A 17,085-nucleotide genomic window follows, 5' to 3' on the forward strand; every position below is an offset into this window, starting at 1 on the left:
TGTTCTTAGGCACCTAGTAAGGGGGGGTGGGTGTGGATGTGTGTGTCCGTGTGTGTACAGCTGGAATGGAAAAAGCACACAGGAGCATCCAGTCACAGGAACAGACTCTGTTTTACTAAACCATCCACTGTTTTTCCTTCTTTCCAATGGGGGCTGTGACTGCGGCCCTGTGCTGCAGACTTCCTGCATCTTCTCCTTAGCGTGGGCTCCATTTCCCTCGGAGGAGCTAAGTTCCTTGTCCCTGTGTTCCAATTTAGGGGCTCCTCCCAGGCCTGACTGTCACCAGCCTCTTCCTCATCCTCCTCTATACAGAAGTCCTCGGCAAAGGGTATGCTGGCCTCTGTGAGGGGGGAGATCAGGCATGTTCCAGTTTCAGAGGCTTTGTCTCTACCTCCAGCAGACTGTCACCTCCCAACCCTGTACCTGGTTCTGGAACCTCCACACCCTTGTTCGGTTTGCTGTCTTGTAACAGCTGGTGGATAGTCTGTAGCTTCATGTGTAGAAGCTCCTGCTGGGCTCCAGCCAGGGTAGTCACACTGCAGACATGTCCATTCAGAGGCTGCCCAATCTCTGTCCCCACCTCTCCCACCCACCACAAGTTCTCTCTAGCCACAGGGTCATTGCTCTCCTTACCGCTCAAAAAGGGGGTCCAGCTGGGCCATCAGACTGTTCAGGTGTTGCTCTGTCTGGACAAGCTGTTGTGTCAGCTGGGCCAGCTGTTGCTCTGGGGGTATGGGAGAAAAGAGCAACGGTTACTTACTTTCTGCTGTTCCTTAATCCCCCACCAAGCACAGACCTCTGCAAAACCCACCTGACTGCAATGAATCCTTCTTGCCTTCCTCCTCTTGGAGAACAGCAGCCTCATCTTTCCCCTGCTGTGGAAAAAGGCAAGGGGGATACTGCAGCAACAAGGACCTCAATAACTTCAGTCTCCAAAGCCAGATAAAGGCCAAGGATAATTTCAGATAGACAAAGCTAGTGGGTTTTTTTTTTATCTCAGAGAGTCATAATATCTATTCCAGCTCCTCACTCAGGACAGGAAGCAATATGTCAGTACCCACCATGTGTGGTTGCTGTTCAATCTACTAAAACACCTCCAAGAAGAAGCTCTGTTGTTTGATAAAGCTCTGGTTTAGTTTATACACAAAGCCAGACACAATCCATCGCGTATCTTCTTTTCATGGTGCTGAGTAGAGCCTTCCAAAATCATCTTTTCAACATCACAGCCGCTCAGGAATTTGAAGGCAATGGTCAAACTCCCTGTCTTCTCTGATTTAATAGCACCAATGTTTTTCAGTCAGTGCTCATTTGACATGGGTTTTCTCTGGGTGCTTTACTCTGGTTTGCTGCTGCTAAGTCATTTCAGTCGTGTCCGACTCTGTGTGACCCCATAGACGGCAGCCCACCAGGCTCCCCCGTCCCTGGGATTCTCCAGGCAAGAACACTGGAGTGGGTTGCCATTTCCTTCTCCAATGCATTAAAGTGAAAAGTGAAAGTGAAGTCGCTCAGTCGTGTCCAACTCTTAGTGAACCCATGGACCGCAGCCTACCAGGCTCCTCCATCCATGGGATTTTCCAGGCAAGAGTACTGGAGTGGGGCGCCATTGCCTTCTCTGTTACTCTGGTTTAAGAGATGGCATTACCGACTCAATGGACATGAGTTTGAGCAAACTCTGGGAGATGGTGAAGGACTGGGAAGCCTGACACGCTGCAGTCCATGAGGTCGCAGAGTCAGACACAACTTAGTGACTGAACCACAGCAATGCTTTTAAAACAGTGCCCTCAAGAGAATTAAGTTTCTTTCAGACTATACTTGGGTCCAAGAATAGAGTTTATCTATCCTTGTAAAATTTCACCATTAAATTCAGCCCCTCATCCTAGCCTGTTAAGTCTACTATGGATCATGATTAGCTAGCCCTCCTAGTTTCATGGCATCTCCAAACTGGCTCAGTCCTCTATTTCCCAATGTAAGTGACAAGGCCAGGGCTGAAGAGAAAGCCCTGGGAGGTACTACTTTCCATTTCAACAGTTTTAAGCAACCAAAATGTACTGTCAGTTCACATTTCAGGGCCTCCTTCCCAAGGATAACTTGAGACTACTTAGTTCCTTGAACTCTTAAAAACTCCGGCTACAGCAATCAACTGCTCGTGCCAAGCTTGGAAACTCATGAGAAACCGTACTTACTATAGTATGGACATTTGCTGGGTTGAAATCTTAGCGCCACCAGTTACTATCTCTGCGTGACCTTGAGCAAGTGACAACCTCTTCAGTGGATTGTTGGAAGGATTAAATGTGATGGTTACTATTTAAAATTAACCAAGAGCCCTTCACATCCATTACCTCGCTGGATGCTTTAACTAACCCCATCATGTTGGAAAGTCAGGGAACTCCTGTCTTCATTTTACAGAATGACGGGAAAACGTGTCTTGTTCTTGGCACCATGGCGCCCTCATCGAGATTCAGGGCCGGGCATCCCCACCCCTGGCCGTCCCGCACCTGCAAACACTTGTACAGCACAAAAGCCACGGCGGCCGCGGTGTACAGCGCCCCCAAGGGCAGCGGCCCGGACCGAGCCCGCTCGCGCTGGTTCTTGGACGGCGGCGAGTGCCGCCGGGGCTCCGCGGCCCCAGGGCCGACCTGGGCGGCGTCGCCTGAGGAGGAGGGCAGAGGCGGGTCAGTACAGCTGGGGCTTGGGGCCCGGGGGCAGTCCCAGCCTCCCTCCAGCAGCCCTCGCTGGTACCTGGGTGTGCCCGGCGGTCGGGGCTGCGGCGGTCTCCGAGCACCTCGGGCAGCGCAGACACAAGTAGCAGCCCCAGCGTACCCGCGAGCGACACCACGCTCGCCATCGCAGGCCAACAGGGGGAGAAGGCGGCAGGCGCCGGCGTTGTCGGACGCACCGGTGCACGCGCACGCAGGCGCGTTCCCCAGCTATTCCCACTCCAGGCCTCCCAGGGAGGTCACGCCCACCTAGCGTGTGGGCGGGGCCAGGCCTTATTTGCATAGGTCTGTGGGCTTAACTTAGTTCATTTGTGAAACTAGTTCATTCCTTATCCCTGGATAGGTATTCTGTTAGCCAGAATGTCTCCAGAAGCCTACATTCTTAGAAGGCGATACCGGGAAGTGGTTTTTAAGTGCTACGCCACCGATCTCCTCACCCTAACCGTAAAATAAATTTCCTTCTCGCGCTATAAAGGGCTTGAACGCGAGCGCGGGGACGAGGTTCGTGCTGAAGGCCTGCTTCCTAGGCTACACACGGAGGACTAGTTCCTTGTTAGCGCCTAGGGGAAAGTCCCCGGACCTGGGGCAGAGAGTGCCACGCGCCCGTGCGCGTAGACTTACCCCGCTTCTCACGACTAAGCCCGCCAAGAAGCGATCCTCCTGCCCTCGGGGTGGGGAAGCCGAGCGGCGTGTTGCGGGGGTGTCATCCGTCAGCTGCTACAGTTACGCAGGCAGTGCGCCTCCACGCGCACCAACCTCACGGGGCTCATTCTCAGCACGGCTGCTTTTGCACTTTAGTAAAGCACGTCCCATTTTAAGCAGCGACTATATAGCCAGACACAAAATAACATTAACTGTCCCCGAGACTGTTTCTGCACAGTTAACATCTATATACAACTTTCAGAACTCACTTTCCTCCCGTATGTGCGTGTTCCCTTCTTAAGTGGAAGTGAAAGTCGCTCAGTCCTGTCCGACTCTTTGCGACCCCATGGACTATATACAGAACCCTTAACTTCTGGCTTATTCATCAGTGCAGCTATTGTACTTTCTTCAAACAACTATTGTACGTCAATTATATTTCAACAAACCATTTAAATTACTCAAAATTAACTAATCAACTAAAATTAATTACAAAAATAAAATACAGCTAGATTGTAAATTTCATGAGAGCAGGGGCCATATCTCTTTTTCTTTACCATGTTATTCCTATAGCCTAGCACAGCACCTGATGCTAGCAGGCACTCAATGAATCCTGGTTGAATGAGATTAATGTGTTCAAAACGACCCAACAGGTAAATATAAAGTTTTTTTTAAAGAATGAGGAAACTAAGGTTCAGGAAGGTTAAGTTTGTAATCAGGTAAGAGGCTGGCAGAGATTTCAACCCTCTTCTGTCTGTCTGCATAAGATCTGCCACTCATCACCACCTATCCAGGCTCTCCTGCACCTCCTCCAGTCAGAGCTGAGTAATCTCTCTCCTTTCCACACTGTCTTTTAATTGTCTAGGATGCATAGGGCCCTATTCCTAATTAGACCAAGAACTCTTTGAGGCAAGAAACCATTTCCCACTCACATTTGTATCTCCAGAGCTTGGTATATAAGCAAGCAATTGGTACGTATGTATTAAACAGATGAGGTATAGGTGTGTTAAATAAATGAATGAAATACAGGTATATCTTTTTGTCCTTCCAGAAAGGGAGTGGGCAGGGCAGAGGGAGACCCTCACTCAGGATAGTTGTCCTGTCTAGCGGAATACCCAGAGGCAACCTGGCTTGGCAGTCCAAACCCTGACACTAAGCCAGTTGACATAATCAATGTAAACAAGTGATTCAGGCCAGCTGTAACATGATAAATGGCCCCCAGCTGATTGTTGCCTTTAGGGAATTCCGGCCCACTATTGCCCTTCTGATTTTTTTCCAATAGATCAATGAATCGGGATTTCAAAAAACTGGAACTCCAGTTTTTAAGGTTGACAACGAATCAGTGGCATACGAGAGTCGCCTCAGTCATGTCTGACTCTTTGCGACCCCATGGACTGTAGCCTGCCAGGCTCCTCTGTTCATGTAATTCTCCAGGCAAGAATACTGGAGAGGGTTGCCATTTCCTTCTCCAAATAAATAGTAAATGAAACAAATTAACAGGGCCCAGAAAATAATAAGGGCCAGAAAATCTGACAGTGAATTATCTCTTTTATTGGAGTCTGTAGATATAATCATGACAATATAAAAAGAGTTAAAATTGAAGAGTTACATTACAGAACAAGAAAGGGTAATGAATTTCTTTGATACATTATTGTATTTTTTGAGAAAGGGGTAAAAAACTTGTACCTACATAGTAACCTAGCTGAGTAATGAATAACTCTAATTTCTTTTTCTAAAGTTAACTTCTGAAAATTTGTCAAAAATAATTTTGGCATATTCATATTCAATAGAGAATATAGCTACATTTGTCAATTTCCACCCATAGTTGATTAAAGAGTACCTTTTATTAATTTTCATTTCAAAAAAGTTTCTTTCATATGAAGCAACAAACATACAAATGGGAAAAGAAAGTCTTAAACAAAGGGATGTTTGGCAGAGATTCATAAAAATTCCATTTCACAGTAAATTCCAGACATTTTCAATACAAACAAAAACTTAAGTGGTCACCTAGAATGACAGAATTAAACTACTCAAGCTCTGTTTATTTGACTTTTCAATCACTTTTCAAATCATTGTTTGTTTTTAAATCTATTGGTTAGATGCAGGAAAATATAATATCGTAGGAGTTGGACACAGAAATTGTGCCCAAACCAAAGAACAATTAAAAACTGTTAAGAACTAATTCTGGATATAAACACATGTAGCTCAACCTTGTGTCAGGAGCCAGCTGTATACCTAGGATTATACAGCTGTATAACTAGGATTCTACAGATTAACTTCCATGCAGATTATAATATATACATTAAAAAAAAATTTGGCTGTGCCAGTTCTTAGTTGCAACATTCAAACTCTTAGTTGCAGAATGTGAAATCTAGTTTCCTGACCAGGGATGGAACCTGAGCCCTCTGCACTGGGAGCATGGAGTCTTAACCACTGGACCACCAGGAAAGTTGTGGATTATAATATTTTTAAAGGGTAAGTAACACAAGTGTGCTAATTTGAAGTTTCAGTTCAGTTTACTAGCTCAGTTGTGTCCGACTCTTTGCGACCCCATGGACTGCAGCACACCAGGCTTCCCTGTCCGTCACCAACTCCCAGAGCTTACTCAAACTCATGTCCACTGAGTCAGTGATGCCATTCAACCACCTCATCCTCTGTTGTCCCCTTTTCCTCCCACCTTCAATCTTTCCCAGCATCAGGGTCCTTTCAGATGAGTCAGTTTTTCCATCAGGTGGCCAAAGTATTGGAGTTTCAGCTTGAGCATCAGTCCTTCCAATGAATTTTACATATTTGAAATTTGAATTTTACATAGTATTAAAACTCACCAGTAACCACAACAATTTAGAACATATATCTACAAAATATTTTTCAGAGGGCTTCCCTGATGGTCCAGTAGTTCGGAATCGGCCTTGCAATGCAGGGGATATCAGTTCGATCCCTGGTCAGGAAGATGCCAGCGGAGCAACTAAGCCAGAGCACCACAACTACTGAGTCCTCGCTCTAGATGCCGAGAGTGCAAGCACTGAAGCCCCTAGAGCCTGAGCTCCGGCAGCAAGAGAAGGCACCGCATTGAGAAGCCTGAGCAACACATTTAGATAAAGCCCGTGCGCTGCAACGAAGACTCAGCACAGCCAAAAAATAATTTAAAATACATTTTTCAGAAAGGAATATTTTATCATTGATTTTTTCTTTTTTTTAGAATTGCTGGAACATGGTGATAATGAAAAGGACACTGACTTTTAGCGAGCTTTGTTTTTAAATTCTTTAGAAACAATACCCTCTTATTGATTGCTTAGAGTGGCAGGACCTCTGCTACCATGCCCACCCCAGGCACACTGCTACAGTGATTTTAAATCTTTGGAAAAAAAAAAAAAAAAACCATCATATGGGCTAGACAAAACAGATCTCTGACCTCTGGTCTAAGGTTTATATTTGGAACTTAGAATCCCTCTTCCCACATCAGTAGCCTCCCATGTGGCTGAGCTGTCTCCCTTGGCCGCTCCCTGAAGTGTACAAGTGCAAACACGGGGCTGCTTCCCAGGACAGGACTGGGGCAGAGGTTTCTTTACTTCAACTAACTTTTGAGGTTCACAGTTCTTAGGGACAGCTTGGATGAACTGGACTGGAGGAGGGAATCAAGCTTCCTCTATCCCCTAAATCTATTACACCAGTTACAATAACAATAACAAGTCATTCTTAACACCTGTCCCTTGGTTGGGGGGCAGCCTCAGCATGTGGTGGGATTGTAGGCAGAAGGGGGCCTCCTCATCCCGTTTTCACTTTGTAGCATGCCCACTGAGGATTATGCCCTCCCTCTCCTTATTCTCTGTCAAGGGACTCAGCGCTGGAGAGAAGGGGCAGACATCCTGGGGCAGAAAGTAATCTCCATCATGAGGCCTGGCTTGTCTTGTAGGTCCTGCCTCAGGCCACTTCTGGCCGCCTTGGGGTCTTCATGAGCTCACGTGCCCGGCGCTCGGTAAACTCAGGCCTGCCTTTTTTCTGACTGAGATGGGTACAGGGTACAGGGGAAGGGTGGGGTGGGGGCGGAAGCTTAAGAGCTCGGGGTGGCGCAGGTGCAGGCACAGGGCGGTGTCTTTGTTCTTCAACTCATCCCTCCCCTCCCCCTCCTCCCCTCCCCCTTCCTCCCCCGGAAATCAGCGACTTTGCCACCACCGGTATTGAAGATGCTGAGCTGTGGGGGTCAGGCCCGGAGAGGGGTGGGAGTCAAGGGGGCTGCCACAGCTGTCAGATCATAAATCAGGCTGATCCTTTGGCTCCGGGCAGGATGTCTACAGCAGGCCAGCGCAGTTACCGCAACTGCACGGAGCTACTGCCCGGTGAGCTGGGCGGGGCAGGGGCAGGGGGAGGGGTCACGTGGCCCCGTGTCCCACTTGCCGGGCCCTGGAGGGTTAGGCTGGGCAGTAACACTCCCTCCCCTCTCTCTCACATCCACAGGAATCCCCTCTCTGAGCGACGGCTGGGGGCTGTGGGCCCTCTCAGGGGCTGTGACCCTGCTGCTCCTCATCTCACTGGCTGTGCACTTGTTCCACTGGACCAGTGGCCGGAGCAGGAGCCACCCAGGACACGGACGGTGAGTGGGGGCCAGAAAGATGGGCTGATGGAGAGTCCCCCCTTACCAACAAGCCGCCTCTCATCCCCTAATACCTGTGTTGCAGCTCTGGGGAGTCTGTGGAAGACGTTCCTCTGTATGGGAACCTGCATTATCTGCAGACAGGTAGGAAGCTGGCCAAGGGGAGGGGTGCAAGTGGCCAGGTCCTGGGTGCAGGGGAAGAACAAGAAGTGACCAGACTCCTGTTCCCTGCCCCAGGACGGCTGTCTCGGGAACCAGGGCCAGGCCCACAAGATGCAGCCCCTGGAGGCCCTGCCGGGGTGAGTCAGCTGTGGCTGAAGAGGGGAGGGAAGGTAGTGGGGGATTTCTCAAGGGTCCCGGGAGCTTCTAACAGCCTTGCATCTCCAGGCTGCAGAGGAGGTGATGTGCTATACCAGCCTGCAGCTGCGGCCTCCTCAGGGCTGGGTCCCCAGCCCTGGAAGCCCTATCAAGTACTCGGAGGTGGTGCTGGACTCCGAGCCAAAGCCCCAGGCCTCAGATCCTGAGCCAGAGCTCTACGCCTCTGTGTGTGCCCAGGGGCGCAGGGCCCGAGCTTCCTTTCCAGACCAGGCCTATGCCAACAGCCATCCCGCACCCAGCTGAGACAGGGGGCCTGGCGCATCCATCTCCCCAGCCTCCTCGGTTGCATGGGCTACTGCTACCCTGTCTGGGGCCATGACTGTTTCCTGACCAACCCCTGAAGACAGACAGCCCTTCCTCAGTCACAGGAGTGATGGTCCCCGAACTTTCTATCTGAGCTGTGAGGGAGACCTCTCAGAGGAATGGCAGGCCCCGATTCTTGAGGATGGAGGAAGAAAAGGCAGTGGCCCCCATCTCCACCCCCTTTTCCCCCCGCTCTATCTGTTCCTCTCAAGCCCCAAACTCCAGATCCTTTCCATTCCACACCCTTTAGTCTACCCCTGACACCTCGGTGTCTTACACCAGAAGTGGGCAGTAGGGGAGGGGGAAAGAGTCTGCGAGGTCAGTGAGGGGTATCCTCCTCAGGAGCCCACAGGCAGGTCCTGGAATCCGGTGACCTGAGAAACCCAAGCCTGGTCTCTGACTTGAGAAGCCTGGCAGAACACCAGTCTCCATCCTGCCGTCTCTGTCGTGTGCCAAAGTTTTTAAATAAAACTTCTGAAAAAAGCGTTTCGATTTGACCTAGAGAGTGAGACACACCTGCAACAGGCCCCACATGGTGGGCCTGCGAAACCTGCTCTCTGCGCAGAGCGCTTCTGGGAGCATCTATCTGGGAAAGAGGGGCCGTAGCATCACTGATGCAGGGGTGGGTCTTACAGGTGGGGGCCGGAGTCCAGTTGCTGCTAGACCGTCCCCAGGATTTGCACACAGAGCCTCTCCACTCCCATCACCTGGGGTCTGCAAGCTTCCCAGCCTCTGACCTACCTGCCCAGGGCCATCACCCACCACCTGAGGTCTGGGCCATTTCCCCCTTCAGCCTTTGTCGATCTCCTGACAGACTTTACTGAGGTTTGAGTGGAAAAGAGGGAGAAGCTGAGGCTTTTACTTCCAAACTTCTCTCCTTTCCACTTAGAGTTCCAGAGAAAACCACAGAGTAGGTTTTCTAGGGTTCCTGGACCTTTGAGGACCCCAACCTGGGCCTCCCCAGAAGAGGTCCCGGTCGCGGTTAACAGCAGGCAGCTGGGGCTGCGTAGGAGGGAAGGTGGCTATAGGGGCGGGTACCGGACGTGGGGAACCGCCGGCAGCTGGATGTGGGGTTCTAAGAGCTGCTGTGCTAAAGACGACTCGGTGTGCTCGCGGCCCAGGAGACATGAGACCCTGACCTTGGGAGACGCAAAGGCTGGGGTCCAGCCAACCTCCTGGGACGAGCCGGGAACCGCGGCGGAGGTCTCAAGCGCCCGCAATCCAGGCCGCAAACCTCGGCCCCTAGACGCCGTGTCGTCGCGGGATTCACACAACGCCCGCGGTCTCGGCTCGCTCAGGACTAAACCGCGAGCGCCCCCTCCCGACGCGACGCGGCCTCGCCACCACCTCTGCGCAGGCTTAGTGCAGCTCGGCCCACAGCATGCTGGGAGATGTAGTCCCGACCGGGCGGGACCGCCCTTCCGAGTCTCTCCTGGGACTTCGCTGAGCTCTGGCCGTGTGGTCTCAGAGAGGCGGCCGTCCGTCTGAAGCTGGGTGCTATATAAACTTTGTTCTCCTTCCAGTTACCAAAGCCTGGATCCTCTGCCTTCCCTTTCTTCTACAACTCTTGGATTTTTCTTACCTTCTCATCTCGTTTATCACCGAGACTCGTGCCCTAGCCTAGGTCCTCATGCCTGAACGCCAGGACTGTGGCAACTTACTGAGTGATCTCTGCATCTAGGAAATAGTCGGGGCAGCCAGATCCGCCTCCGACACCTTCTAAGCGCCACCCCCCCCCTCCCCCGCCACGTCTCGTTAGCTGATCATGAAATAACTGACAGTTCTTGCCCCTTCTACAGCTCCAGGTGCTTTTCTTAGCAGCTTCCCTTCCCTCCCTGGTGTCTATTTCCAGCCCGTAGGAGCGCCTCGTCCTACGCAAATCCCCAGGGGTGGAGTCTTAGGGGAAGTCCCCGGGGCCGGGGTGGGTGTGTGTGTTTGGGGTGGGGGAGGAAGGTGCGTGTTGCGGGGGCTGGGGTGGAGTGGGGTGAGGAGGAGGTGGTGGTGGCAGAATCTCTTTCCGAGATTCCAGCTGGGAGGATAGGATTACGCTAAAGATGCGAAGAGGCAGGGTCTTTGGGACAATCAAAGGCGCAATCATCTTCATAACTCTGGGAGATGATGAAGGACAGGGAAGCCTGGCGTGCTGGTGGCAAAGAGTCACACAACTTAGCGACTGAACAACGAAGGAATTACTTCTAGGTGGGGAAGGGCCGCAGAAGCCCTTCAGCCAAGGTCCCTCGAGCGTTGACCTTGCTCTGCACTGTCAAGATGACCCTAAACTTACAAGCTAGTTTTGGCTACAAAGAAAAGGAAACAAAGCTGAGACATGGAGACAGACCAAGTCTTAATGACTTCATTTGAAGCCTTGGATTCAGCCATGCCCAGAGCTAGACCAGCCTCCTCAACTTTTCGGTTCTGTAAGCTAATAAATTCCCTTTTTTGCATAATTCAGACTAAGTTGGATTTTTTTCTCTCTCGAAACCACAAGTTCTGACTAATTCTGTGGGGAAAGACCAGCTGATCAAGGCCAACTGAAGATGCTAAACCTCTGAGATCTTTCCTTATTGTTTAACTCGACCAACCACCCTCCTCTGATTTAATAACTAAATATTCCATCATGCCATTTGAGCCTAAGAGAGTTCTGCATATGGTGTGAGTTAATCTAGTCTCTCTCTTGCCAAGCTTTTACATTTCTAGATGTAAAGGAAGCTGAGAGACCTGACCCAAACTTATACCCACTGCAGGAATCACCCTATGAGCTTCCAGAGATTGGGAACTCACTTCCTTACCAAACACTGCTTCCACGCTTTCTTATTGTTATAGCTTCTTTTTTTAAGGGGAATATACTTCCCTGTTACTTTTGTCACCAGTTCTGCCCCCTGAGCTAGAGTTATACCGTCTTCTCCCTCCTGTACACGACAGCCCTGGAGGAATTTGGAGCCAGCCTTGATGGATGGCCGAGGTCTCCCCCCTCCACCACCACTTCGTCCCAGGAAGCGCTTTCTAAAGTTCCTTTTACAGTTCTTTTGTAGACCATATTTGCAGCCTACTCATCCTAAGAAGTGGGGGCCCATCTCTTTATTGGGCACTTAATCTACAGGACCTTTGTTGTAAAGGAATACACTCATTTAGCCTAGCTTAAGTAAAGGGGTGTTTATTGTAAGGACACCTGGGTAATTAAGAGGCTGGATGGAATGGGAATCCCATAACAGTGTCTGTGATCTGACTGGGCATATGCAGACTGTTATTATCTCTGATTCTGGCATCACTGGGGACCTTGGTGACAGGAGGATGTGGGTCTTCACACTCCTTCTCCTCCAGCCCTGTGAATCACTCTGTCTCTGCTTCTTTTATTTTTCCCCCAAATTTCTTACCACTTTGCTAACCTGCTTCCTATCCCTTAATGTGTATTCTCTACTTTATGCTTCTGCTTCCTCACAACAGTTTTCTATTTCCTCCTCTGTCTCATGATCTCAGTTACATGTTTAATTATAGGAATAATGTGAACACATGATTAAAAAAATAAAACAGATCTAAAGGGTATACAACAGTGGGTTCTCAACCAGAAGTAACTTTGACAACCCCAGGAGACATTTGGCAATATCCGGAGACAGTTTTGGTTCACAGCTGGAGAGGGAGTGCTGTCAGCCTGTAGTGGGTGGAAGCCAGGGATGCTGCTCAACACTCAGATCAGTCACTCACAGCAGACAATTGCTGGCCCCTGAAGTTAAAAGTGCCAAAGTTGAGAACTCCTACTAGAGGGGGAAAAAACAAAGTAAAAGGCCATCCCCCGCCCACCTCATTCCTACGCCCAGGTGTACCTCCCAGAGGTACCTACCGTTCATGGCTTCTATTTTTAAGTCTTCGGTAAACATCATTGTGCGCCTGTTCGAAGTTGCTGCAGCCATGTCCCACTCTTGGTGATCCTATGGACTGTAGCCCGCCAGCCTCCTCTGTCCGTGAGATTCTCCACGTGAGAATACTGGAATGAGCTGCCATGCCCTCCTCCAGGTGATTCCCCAACCCAGGGATTGAGCCCAGGTATGTGGCTCCTACATTGCAGGTGGATTCTTTACCACTGAGCCACCACCGGGGAAACCCAGAATATCACTGTATCTGTCCATTAGACTACCCAGAGTGAGGAGATTCTGGGCATGTAGCAACCCTACGGGAGCTTCCACACCTCTCTGGCAACTCTCAGCTACAGGTGATAAACTTTACAAGGGCTCTCCTGAACTGGCTGAGACAACTCCCTGCAGACAAGTTTCTGGAGAGCAGCCTCAGGACGGCAGGAAGTCTCAGAACAGTCAGCTCCCCAAGGACAATGAATGGCTTAGCCGAGTTTCCCTGACTCTCCAAAAAACTCATGGTGGGATCAACTTTCTCAGTCCTTGAGGCTGGGAGAATGCAAGCAAACCAGAGGGCAGACAGACCTGCTAGAGGAAACAGACAAACCTCCTACTGAAAAAATGAGAGCCTGGAGGAGATGTGTGTGAAACTCAAACACAAAAGATTTCCCTGAACCTGGAAATATGTTATCAAAACTAAAAATGTTCATAGATAAAGCAAAGGTGAAGCTAAAACTCAAAAACAGGTCTAGAAAAATCAAATAGATGAAATATCTCAAAACATGTAACAAAAACACGTGGATGCAAATCAGGTGGTCAAAGATGGGAAACTGGAACAGACCCAGGAGAGTTAACTGCAAATTCTATGAGTTCCTGGAGAAAAAGGAACAGGAGAGGAGAGGTCATAATTAAATCAGTTCAGTTCAGTTCAGTTCAGTTCAGTTGCTGAGTTGTGTCCAACTCTTTGTGACCCCTTGGGCTGCAGCACGCCAGGCCTCCCTGTCCATCACCAACTCCCAGAGTTTACTCAAACTCCTGTCCATTGAGTCAGAGATGCCATCCAACCATCTCATTCACTGTCGTCCCCTTCTTCTCCCGCCTTCAATCTTTCCCAGCACCAGGGTCTTTTCAAATGACCCTTCGCATTAGGTGGCCAAAGTATTGGAGTTTCATCTTCAGCATCAGTCCTTCCCATGAATATTCAGGACTGATTTCCTTTAGGATGGACTGGTTGGCTCTCCTTGCTATCCAAGGGACTGTTAAGAATCTTCTCCAACACCACAGCTCAAAAGCATCAATTCTTCGGTGCTCAGCTTTCTTTAAAGTCCAACTCTCACATCCATACATGACCACTGGAAAAACCACAGCTTTAACTAGACAGACATTTGTTGGCAAAGTAATGTCTCTGCTTTTTAATATGCTATCTATATTGGTCATAGTTTTCTTCCAAGGAGCAAGCGTCTTTTAATTTCATGGCTGCAGTCACCATCTGCAGTGATTTTGGAGCCCCCCAAAATAAAGTCTGTCACTGTTTCCACTGTTTCCCCATCTACTTGGCATGAAGTGATGGGACCAGATGCCATGATCTTAGTTTTCTGAATGTTGAGTTTTAAGCCAATTTTTTCACTCTCACTTTCATCAAGAGGCTCTTTAGTTCTTCGCTTTTTGCCACATGCATTGGATCATTGAAAAAGCAAAAGAGTTCCAGAAAAACATCTACCTCTGCTTTACTGACTGTGCCAAAGCCTTTGACCATGTGGATCACAACAAATTGTGGAAAATTCTTAAAGAGATGGGAATACCAGACCACCTGACCTGCCTCCTGGGAAATCTGTATGCAGGTCAAGAAGTAACATTTAGAACTGGACGTGGAACAACAGCCTGGTTCCAAATCAGGAAAGGAGTACGTCAAGGTTGTATAGTGTCACCCTGCTTATTTAACTTATATGCAGAGTACATCATGAGAAATGCTGGGCTGGATGAAGCATAAGCTGGAATCAAGATTGCCAAGAAAAGGGGACTTCCCTGGTGGTTCAGTGGCTAAGACTCTCTGCTTCCAATGCAGGGGGCCCAGGTTCAAACCCTGGTCAGGGAACAAGATCCCATGTGCTGTAACTAAGACCTCATGCAGTCAAATAAATAAATATATATTTTTAAAAAGATTGCCGAGAGAAATATCAATAACCTCAGATATGCAGATGACACCACACTTATGGCATGATTAAATAGTAGATGAAATATCCCTGAGCTGAAGAAAGACTTAAGTTACAGACTGGATCTATAGGAAAAGACACACTTATGAAGGCAGTTGAAAGGCACAAACTTCCAGTTATAAGATAAATACTAGGAATATAATGTACCACATGATAAATATAATTAAGTCTGCTGTGACATATGAAAGTTGTTAAGAGAGTAATTCTAAGAATTATCACAGGAAAACATTTTTAAATACTTTAAATTTGTATCCATATGAGATGATGAATGTTCACTAAACTTATTGTAATAATCATTTCATGATGTATGTACATAAAATCTTTATTTGTATACCTTAAACTTATAATGTTAATTATATCTTAGTAAAACTAGAAGAAAAACCACACACTTAGCTGTACAGAATTGAAAATTTCTAAGCTCTAAGGATATGGGAACTCATACATTTTCAGGCAGAAAGAAGTTCCTTTCTTCTTATCTGCTACTTTGCAAGTTAAAAGACAGCAAAATTGAATGTGAGCTAATGAAAGAAAAGGCCTGCAATCCAGAATCAGCCAAGGAAGAAAGAAAGGTATTTGAAAATTTGCAAAAATCACTCAGTATCTTATGTGAGAAATACTTTTAAGATTTTAATGAAACAACAAATGAATCGGAACAGAGACTTCAAGATAGGGGAAGATAAAGAGGAAAGAAAGCAGTGGGGAGCAACGAACCATGACCTATATATTTATACCTATATGTGTATTTATAACATGTAATAAATTGCTAAATAAGGACTCTTGAAACAGATGTGAGGGGCACACTTCGGAACACTCTGTGAGGGAAATTCTAATAAGGACTAAATTACATCAATAAAACTCTGGAATCAGGTGGTGGGAATAAGGGGAAGGTAAGTGTTCTAGTACCTAAAGGGGGAGGGGTTAGGAGGATGAAAGGGGAGATAGGGGGCAGGGAAAATAAGGAAGTGCAAGATAAACTGAGTAGGGTGGAAATAGCTGTTCTGGGTTCACACACGGAAGAGGCATGTGTGCCTATATAGAGGGCAGGGCAGGAATTGTTATTGCTGTTGTTTAGTTGCTAAGTTGTGTCCAACACTTTTGCAACCCCATGGACTGTAGCCCGCAAGTTCCCTCTGTCCATGGGATTTCCCAAGCAAGAATACTGGAATGGGTTGCCATTTCCTTCTCCAGGGGCTCTTCCCCACCCAGGGATGGAACCCACGTCTCCTGCATTGCAGGCAGATTCTTTACTGCTGAGCCACCGGGGCAAGGGATGATAACTATTAATAGAAGGATAAACTCCAAATAACAAAGGGGAAAAATGAACAGCCATTCATTCATTCCAGCAAAGGTAAAGAGAAGAAGAGTTCACAACAGTGTTCAGAAATTTAAAATAAGTAAGATGGAAATTATAAATCAAATACATCACTCATTACAGTAAATATGAGTGGACTGAATTCCTCCATTAAAAGGCTGTCAGATTTTGTTATAAATCAAATTCTGGTTCACAGTATTTAAAATAAACACACTTTTAAAAAGTGGTAAAGAAATGTTCAAAATAAGGATATGGGAAAGTGATATTAAGCAAATAAACAGAAAGCAGGGGTAAAGCTGATCTCCAACAAAGAGAACTGAGGTTCAGGCTGAAACTGCTGTGAAGACTGCCCACAAAGTGGTAGCAGGCTCTTCTCTTTCTTGACTGTGGTTACACGGCCAAGTACATACGGTAAAACTCATCGGCTTGCACGCTTAAAACTGATAACATTTCATGTGTGTAAAAGATTTTAACATGTGTAAATTGCAATTCAGTAAAGTTGGCTTTAAAAAGAGAACAAAACTACTGTGTTCACAAAATTTAAATGCTGAATGAAAAAACTGTAATGCCAGAAACCCTCTCAATTACCCTGCATCCTATATTATTCAGTCTAGCCCTGAAGTACTGTAAAGATACCAAGCTTTAAAAAAAAAAAAAAGAGGAAAAATAAAGGGATTACTTATTTCAAGAAATTAGAAAAATAACAAGAAAAGAAACCAAAGTAATCAGGAAATAACAAATGCTGACATGAATGGAATGGAAAATAAACAAAAATACTAAAAAGCATACACTTTTTTAAAAAGTTCTTTAAAAGGGCTAATAAAATAGAAAAACATCTTGCAAGCATAAGTAAAGAGAAAATAAGAGAGTTAAAAATAGCAAAGATTAGTTATGAGGAAGAAAACATTATTTATTATAGATAGAAGAGAGGAAGAGTTGTTTAAAAGATTTATTTAAATTTATTTAAAATTTAACTTAATATTCCTCAACAGCCAATTTGAAATTTTAGAGGGAATGGATACATTTCAGGAAAAATATAAATTAGCAAAATTGACCCAAAAGAGAAAAGTTTGAAAAGCTCAAC

The 17,085-nt window shown here is 47.3% G+C and overlaps 2 protein-coding genes and 1 non-coding gene across 5 annotated transcripts; 2 read left to right on the plus strand and 1 right to left on the minus strand.

Moving 5' to 3' along the window:
* Positions 1-87: 87 nt before the first annotated feature.
* On the minus strand, positions 88-3,015 carry CCDC107 (coiled-coil domain containing 107). 3 transcript variants are annotated; one of them, XM_043486522.1, is made up of 6 exons: positions 2,740-2,919; positions 2,496-2,650; positions 812-872; positions 634-724; positions 424-536; positions 88-340 (listed from the first exon to the last, which is right to left on the minus strand). In XM_043486522.1, exons 1-6 carry the CDS (start codon positions 2,843-2,845, stop codon positions 93-95), a joined length of 774 nt encoding a protein of 257 aa, XP_043342457.1. In that variant the 5' UTR covers positions 2,846-2,919; the 3' UTR covers positions 88-92. The 3 variants fall into 3 exon arrangements, with proteins under 3 accessions (XP_043342457.1, XP_043342455.1, XP_043342456.1); XM_043486520.1 differs by having other exon boundaries at positions 812-875; XM_043486521.1 differs by lacking the exon at positions 2,496-2,650 and having other exon boundaries at positions 812-875; positions 2,740-3,015.
* Positions 3,016-3,077: 62 nt separating this feature from the next.
* SIT1 (signaling threshold regulating transmembrane adaptor 1) lies at positions 3,078-9,114 on the plus strand. Its single transcript, XM_043486422.1, has 7 exons — positions 3,078-3,161; positions 7,270-7,332; positions 7,375-7,693; positions 7,812-7,947; positions 8,033-8,091; positions 8,185-8,246; positions 8,335-9,114. Exons 1-7 carry the CDS (start codon positions 3,078-3,080, stop codon positions 8,566-8,568), a joined length of 957 nt encoding a protein of 318 aa, XP_043342357.1. The 3' UTR covers positions 8,569-9,114.
* A 5,384-nt stretch (positions 9,115-14,498) lies between these two features.
* TRNAW-CCA lies at positions 14,499-14,571 on the plus strand. The gene has a single exon. It is a non-coding gene; the product is annotated as a tRNA-Trp (tRNA).
* Positions 14,572-17,085: the final 2,514 nt, after the last annotated feature.

Source organism: Cervus canadensis, chromosome 14, assembly GCF_019320065.1.
Source record: "Cervus canadensis isolate Bull #8, Minnesota chromosome 14, ASM1932006v1, whole genome shotgun sequence".
Lineage (NCBI taxonomy): Eukaryota > Metazoa > Chordata > Mammalia > Artiodactyla > Cervidae > Cervus > Cervus canadensis.